Source organism: Jaculus jaculus, unplaced genomic scaffold, assembly GCF_020740685.1.
Source record: "Jaculus jaculus isolate mJacJac1 unplaced genomic scaffold, mJacJac1.mat.Y.cur u25, whole genome shotgun sequence".
Classification (NCBI taxonomy): domain Eukaryota; kingdom Metazoa; phylum Chordata; class Mammalia; order Rodentia; family Dipodidae; genus Jaculus; species Jaculus jaculus.
This window is the reverse complement of record NW_025423515.1, coordinates 5,658,474-5,666,689: the sequence shown is the minus strand read 5'-3', so window position 1 is coordinate 5,666,689 and position 8,216 is coordinate 5,658,474. Positions and strand designations below refer to the sequence as shown.

Below are 8,216 nucleotides of genomic sequence, written 5' to 3'. Positions count from 1 at the left end.
TTCTGTTTCAACGTTACAGCTGGTGAACTATCTGCTCCTGTGCATGGATAAATCTCTTCCTTCACATTGGAATTCTACTTGATGTTACCTTGGGTAGGAACCTAAGAGTTTCAGATCAAAATATCCAAATTGAATTTCAGAGATTTTGGCACAATACCTTGGATGCTTTCTCGCAATAAGTTAAAATGGGGAGTAGCATGGTTAAGGATAGAAAATAGGGATAAAATAATCTAGCTCCAAGAAAGGGGCAATCAATGAAGATCTACTATGGACCAGTTCTTAATCACACTTCTTCAGAACAAAAACATCCTGATCTCTGTACCAAGAAGATTGATCCTTGAGAAAAAAAAAATGAGATCTATATGGCAAGTTATACTCACCAGACAGCATACTACTTACAATGATGCACATTTTTTAGTAATTGCTATTTTTAAAAAATTTAAATAATTACCACAAAGAATTTATTTCATTAGAGGTTTATAAATTCCCAAGTTTTCATGAACTACAAACCACTAAATTAAATTACAAATGTGTTAAATATCATTATTGTAATGACAAATTTTTGTTTTAAAGAAAATAGACTCTTTATTTGAGAACAACAGACACAGAGAGAAGACAGATAGAGGGAGGGAGAGAGAATGGGCGTGCCAGGGCTTCCAGCCTCTGCAAACGAACTCCAGACGCGTGCGCCCCCTTGTGCATCTAGCTAACGTGGGACCTGGGGAACCGAGCCTCAAACCCGGGTCCTTAGGCTTCACAGGCAAGCGCTTAACCGCTAAGCCATCTCTCCAGCCCTGTAATGACAAATTTATGCTCAACTGTGTCAGATTCTGAATAGCACACCATTCTTCTCACATAATAGAAAAAGGCCTTCCATCGTCCATATAGTCTTGCCTCTATATATCATTTTTCAAGTTATCCAGTAGATTCTACACACTTTAATAACCTGAATGTATATTGAAAACAGGTTAAGATAAGGCCTCTGCTTCTTCAAAAGGAAATTATTGTACCTCCTAATCATACCCTCACTGTATATCTGAATATTCTTGAACACTCAAATACAAACATTTCAGACATTCTCAAAGACATTTGCTTATCCAGCATACTGTAGCAGCATTCTTTGAAGCAATCTGAAGGAGTCAGAAACATTTCAAGTTTTTAAGACTAATAGAAACCAAATGCATAGCATATTAGCAAGGTTTAGTTCTAAGAGTCTTTATTTATGAATTTGAGTGACATGTGAGAAAATGATTTTTCTTGCTACTACAATCTCCAGAGGCATATGCCACTTTGGGAAATCAGCTTTCAGTAGGTGTGGGAAAATGGAAACTGGCCTGAAGACTGTGCATGAAAGCTGATGAACAATGTTAGAGAACAAATATGACTTGTACACATGAACAAAGAGCTTGCCATTTTTTAAATATGTAGTGCTTACAATAGCGCAAGGGTTTCTACAGGTTATACTTTAAATTAATACATATGAAATAAAATTTAAAAAGCAGTTGGTTGGAAAATGTGTTTTTTCTTTGTCATCTTTAGAGAATTTTTACTGGGTCTTATCAGAATGATGTAACACTTTGGGAAAAAGATGCAACCTAGCAACCCTGCAGTGGAGGCCAAGATAGCAAAGACCTCTACCATCACCATAGCCTCCCCCTTGCTGCTATGGTAGACAGGGAGGAAGGTGACCCACACACTGCAGAACACCAGCATGCTGAAGGTCAAGAATTTGGCTTCATTGAATGTATCAGGAAGGTTTCTGGCCATGAAAGCCACAATGAAGCTTCCTATAGCCAAGGAACCCAGGTATCCCAGGACACAGTAGAAAGCAGTGTCTGAGCCTTTGTTACACACAATGATGATACTGCCATCTTCCGAATGTGGATCAGTGTCAACAAAAGGAGGGTATGTTCCCAGCCAGATTCCACAAAGAACAAGTTGGATCAAGGTACATATGGGAATGATGAAGTTAGGTGCTCCTGATAAAAGCAACACCCTCATCTTTTTTCCTGGAGCAGTGACTCTGAAGGCCAGAACCACAGTAATTGTTTTGGTCAAGACAGTGGACACAGCCACAGTGAACAGAACTGAAAATGTGATCTCCTGCAGAATGCAGTTGGTGGTGTTGGGATGTCCAATGAAGAGTAATGAACAGAGAAAACAGAACTTGAGTGCAATAAGCAGGATGTAGCTGTTTGTGCGATTATTGGCCTTCACAATCGGTGTGTCTTGGTGCTTCACAAAAACCCCAAGAACAAGAGCAGTGAGTGCAGAGAAGCACAGGGCCAAGCAAGCCAGAGCCATCCCCAAGGGGTCTTCATAAGCCAGAAATGTCACAGATTTTTGGAGACAGTGAGTTTTCTGTATGCTGGCATACTGAGTGATTGGGCACTTCACACACTGATCCATATCTGGCAGACAAAACAAGAAAAAGTATCATCAGATTATTGGCAGTATTTCCTTCTTAGTCACATCATGCTGCAATAAATAAATGTCCTACAGGTGAAAAATACATGTATTTGTTGTTCTTACTGATAATTAAGGTAGTTTTTTCTATAGTTACGATGTCAATTAATAAAGAGCAGAAATTATGAATCAAAGCTTTTTTAAAATATATTTTTAGGGCTGGAGAGATGGCTTAGCAGTTAAGCACTTGCCTTTGAAGCCTAAGGACCCCAGTTCAAGGCTCGACTCCCCAGGACCCACGTTAGCCAGATGCACAAGGGGCGCACGCGTCTGGAGTTCGTTTTCAGTGGCTGGAGGACCTGGCGCGCCCATTCTTCTCCCTCTCTCTCTCTCTCTCTCTCTCTCCGTCTTTGTCGCTCTCAAATAAATAAATAAAAATAACAAAAAGAAAATTCAAATATATATATATATATATATATATATTTATTTATTTATTTATTTATTCATAAGCAGAAGGAGACAGAGGGAATGGGTGCCTCTGATTCTCTAGCCAGTGGAAAAAACACCAGATGCATGTACTACTTTGTCTATCAGGCTTTCTCTGAATAATGGGGAATTGAAATGAGGCTGTTAGGTTTTGCACACCTGTGCCTTAACTGCTGAGCCATCTCCTCACCCTAACAAAGCTGTATTTTATTCACTTAACTGGCCTTATACAGTCTCCTGATCCTTTGTTTCTCTTAAAAGAATAAAATAATTTTGATGCATTGTCCTACAATTATAAAATAACATTCCTCACACTAGGTATTTCTCATGATTTCTACTTCAGCAGAGGTGGCTTATCAATTAAGATGCCTATTTGCAAAGCCTAATGACCCATGCTTGATTCCACAAGTCCCTCATAAGTCAGATACACAAGGTGATTCAAGAGTACGTCACGCATGAGCACAAGGTGGCACCTGTGTCTGGGATTGACTGCAGTGGCCAGAGACCTTTGCAACCCAATTGAAGTTTCAATATTTATATCATTTTTAAATCCCTTTGATCATATTTATTGCAGCCTTTAGGTTCTACTCTAACTTTCCACCCCCATTGTGTGACCTTCTTCCCTGTAAAATAGAAGGCAATGTAAAATACCATGTATTCTGTCATTGTGTGCTCATCCTAGTAGGCTGGACATCTCAGAGATACATATTTCTTTGTATTCTTCTTCTTAATCTGTGAACATTTCCATTATCTCTTTAAATTCTTCAATATACATCTGAAACAATGCTCATGGCATTTTAATCATAATATTCTTGTTTCTTGATAAAGCGTTTAAATGTCTGTGACATGCTGTTGTCTAAAGTCTTAAAATTAACTTCCTTCTGAATTACTTCATAGAAACTCAGGAGATATTATGCTTACATTGAAGGTATTTGTAAAATTTCATATCTGTCAAGCTGAAAAGGGTGAAGATATGGCTCACTATTTAAGTACTTGCCTGCGAAGACTAAGGACCCAGGTTCAAATCCTCAGGTCCCATGTAGACCAGATTCACATGGTGGGCACATGAATCTGGAGTTCATTTGCAGTGGGTAGAGGCTCTGGCACTCTCATTTTCACTTTCTGCCTCCCTACCTCTCTAGTCTATCAATAAATTAAATTAATCTTTAAAGCCAGAAAAATGACATCTCTGAGCATTTGTGATCCATCAGCAACATCTTAGGTCCTGGGAAAATAAAGGTGTGGAACATTCCTTCCTATTCACTTCATTTTGTGTAGATTCAAAGATTATATGTATGTGTGACATTCCTTGATAGCAGTAATATATTCATTAACTATTGGATCTCAAACATTGTGGCTTTTTAAAAATATATTTTAGGTATTCATTTGAGAGAGAGGGAGAGGGAGAGAGAAAGAATGGGTGTGCCAGGGCCTCCGAAAACACTGCTTATAAACTCCAGATGTGTGCTACCCCTTGTGCACCTGCATAATAGGGGCTCCTGGAGAATTGGACCAGGATCCTTTGGCTTTGAAGGCACGTGCCATATCTCCAGCCCTCAAACTGTGTGTGTGTGTGTGTGTGTGTGTGTGTGTGTGTGTGTGTGTGTGTGTGTGTACAAGTATGTACAATGGATCTACATACTAAAACATGTGGTTCATGGAGTAAAGTGAGTGTTAATTTTATAGTCACGAATATTTAACATTTCAACAAAATGATTACATTAAGCAAGGAAGAGATATTATCTGTTTCTTCAAGTTCCCTCGAGGCCCCTGCAAGTTCCCACTATGAACAGAGAAAATAGTCAAACTGGAGAAAGACACTCTAAACATCAACATACCCGTTTTGTTAGAAATCTCATTTTCTGGGCAGGGGAAACAATCAAAACAGCAGGCTGCCTTTTCCTCCTGTCGGAACTTCCTGAAACCAGGCCTGCAAGTCTCACTGCACACAGAGGAGGGAATCTGAGGAAAACCATAAGTATAGTTGTAAAAGTTAACAATGTTGTATACTCTATTCCTAAGTGTATGTTAAGACACTCACAATTATTAAACATTGTATCCACACCTACAATAAAATTGAAGTGTCACACTCCATTCAGTACACTGTACGTTGTCATACCTATGAACATGATGATCAAATAAATTGTAACTTCCAAATATTTTTCAAAAGATAGAAAGAAAACCTAGAACACTGGAAAGAGAACCCTGAACATGTTACACTTGACCAAATCGTGAGGAGCACACATGGCCCCATAACATTTTATCTACTTATGTCTAGAGTCAAGCATTACAATTAGGTAAACATACCTGCCTACCCCCGGTGGCCCACTCTATTGCCTCATCAGACAAATGCAATTGTTGACTGAGGGAACCATATGAAGAAAACTGTCCTAGTTTCAGCTTTATTCCAAGACCTTGTGGAAAATTTGAAATGTGGAAAATATCGTAGTCTGCCTCATATTTTATTTTCTCATTAATATTCACTAGGTCTCCAACGGGGTTAATAAATTGCACATTGTTCAGATTGTGGTAAAACTAGAAGAAATGTATCATTTTCCAATTAATTACATACTCAAATGGATAAAATATGTGATATGGGTAATACTTTTGTTTTTGCAATTCTTCCCTGGGAAAGAAACTTCATTGCATGTACCCAATCATGTGAAATAATGAATTTTCAGAGATAAATTAAACATTACTATATTGTTATAAGTTTCCCTTTAGAGAAACTGCTAAAATTTATCACAAAATATTAGGTAATACTTTTGAGATAAACATTAAAACACATATTTATAAACATCAAAAGAATATTAACTAAAGCATTAAGTTCTTCAATCATAGCTGTGATACATAATTACATTAACAACTCATGTGACATCTAATTCAATTAACCAGAATACTTTGGCATGGGAAAAGCAAGCTCACATCTAGATTTCAAGCACTTCATGCTTATAAAAAATACTGGGAACACATTTCAAATACTAAAAACAGTTGGGTCTGGTATCAGGATCATGTGTCATAAAATAAGGATCACTCAAAACTGATGTCATTAATTTCAGTATTTTTTTCATGTGTACACACAGTGATGGTTTCTCATGGTTGTCTAGTTGACTGGAGTTAGAACTGCCATGGACAAAAATCTGTGTTCATGTCACTAAGAAATTTTTAGTTTGGAAACTAAACTTGGAAAGCTCACAGCTAATGCAGTTGGCACTATATCATGAGACAAAGGTTTATATTTGGGGGAAGCTCGATGACCATATATATCCAACACCCTTGATTACAGAGTGCAGATGCCATGGGCACAGTCTGTTTCATGCCCCTGCTTCCATGGTGTAAGCATCATGATGGAATACAGTTTTGAACTGTGAAGTAGAATGAAACCACTCTCAGCTAAGTTGTTTTGGTCAAGTATTTTCCCTAAAAATCGTAACTAATAAATTCAGTCTATAGTTACTTTGTAGGGAATGAAACAACATAGAAACATCAAAAATCGACAGTACTTCCAGCCACAGGGTTTAAACATGTATGGAACCACTTAGAGGGTAACACTGATGACAATACGTACCTTCGAGCAGTCAGGTCTGCATAGACTGATTATTGGGTGAACGTCTACCTGTTCATAATATGTTTCATGGTAGGCATATGCCCAAGCATACACAGCATTATATAGATTATAATTCTCATCATTCATAGCTATGTCAAATCCTTGACTTGCATACCATTCTAATGAGGTGTTAGGTGAACACTTACTCTGTCTTCTACATTGAGATTCAATGTACAGACAATTAAAGTACATCCATTCTGATCTCAACACAGAAATGTCTATTGGATATTGGGAAGTGTTCATTGTCTGAATAAATTTTTTTAGATTGGGAATCTCGTGATGGTGATGAGAAAATGTAAAAGCTCCATAGAATGAGTCAAGAATGAAGTCTCTTCTTCTATTTGTGATGACATCCCACTGTGAGGTGGTGATCCAGATCCTATGGATGCCTAAATATACCCATCTTTTAAAGCCAACTTCCAGTGTAGAATTCATTTCACCATAAATGATCACAACATTTGTCAATGATGTCACAATTTGTTCATAATATTTCTCAGCCCTTGTATTGTATAACTTCATGTTTATTGGGATCACATTCACAAAGTCTAAGCACAGTTTATTTCCTTGCATCTTTTCTCTGAAGTCTGAGAGAAATTGAATACCTTGGTCATCATCAGAGATGACCAGCCCCATCCAGGTCCAGTTGAAATGAAGCATTAATGAGATGATGGCAAAAGGCAGCCTTGTGTCCTTGGGGGCAATCTGATACAGATAAGGATACTGTATATGGTCACTCAGAAGAGGATGAAATGGGCCATAGTGAATCTAAAGACACACAACATAGAAATGAATCTGAGGAAGAGCACTGGATGAAAACTCAATTTAATATCTGAATTGTGTTTATCACCACTTGGGAAGAATGTTAAAGATGATTGCACACATCATTATTAGTCGTATTTCTCTACCCATAAGACTGTAAAAGTATTGAACAGTTTAAAGGTTGTGAGGAAATCCCTTTGTATATCTCCACAATTCCTCTGATCAATTTTTTAAAAATAAGTGCTGATAGCCACCAAATTACTGGTTATTATTTCTATGATCTGTATTGGGCAACACATGGATGAACCAAGTATCTACTGGAAATATTGCTAAGCATGTAAGAATGGTAATAAAGGAAGCAGGATTTCTACTCTGCATATGACAGAGTCTCACCTGTCCTATATTAAAGATTGACATCAATGTCCCAAGTTTGCTACTTGCTGCCCATGATGGTCCTGAAAATAACACACCACAATCAATTATTTCACAGGTATAATTAGGAACAGTCGTCTTTTTAAATTCTGTGGAAGTTGTGTGAGATATCATAGCCCATGAATCATCACACTTGGAAGGAATGAAGTAAAAATTAATGGACTTGTTGGGTATAAGTTTGGGATTTCTGTTGATCTCCTCAGTGACAAAAATCATTGTCAGAATGTATTGATATTTTTTGACTGGCACACTGAAAAGAAACACAGTAATCATCATGGATAAGGCTTCAAGTGGGATAATCTTCAAAACAATTGGAGTGGACATGTAGTACACGTGATAAAGCATACTTTTTTCTGAAATTCTCATGTAATCATTTACCTTTATGTGAGTTTATGATCCTGCAGAACATAGAGATAAACTAAGTATTTTGAAATTATTAAATGAAAGGCAATTCATAAAGGTATGTTGTAAATATTTATGTAAAGAGGTGAATTTGTCTATAGAAAATGAGAATCTGGTGAAAACA

The 8,216-nt window shown here is 37.4% G+C and overlaps 1 protein-coding gene across 1 annotated transcript; it reads right to left on the bottom strand.

The window, feature by feature from the left end:
• Window positions 1–1,512: 1,512 nt before the first annotated feature.
• Window positions 1,513–8,014, bottom strand: LOC101603775 (vomeronasal type-2 receptor 116-like; the record flags this gene model as incomplete). Its single annotated transcript, XM_045141401.1, has 5 exons — window positions 7,652–8,014; window positions 6,461–7,264; window positions 5,200–5,427; window positions 4,731–4,854; window positions 1,513–2,411 (listed from the first exon to the last, which is right to left on the bottom strand). Coding segments are annotated over exons 1-5 (2,418 nt in total), but the record flags the coding sequence as incomplete, so codon positions are not given.
• Window positions 8,015–8,216: the final 202 nt, after the last annotated feature.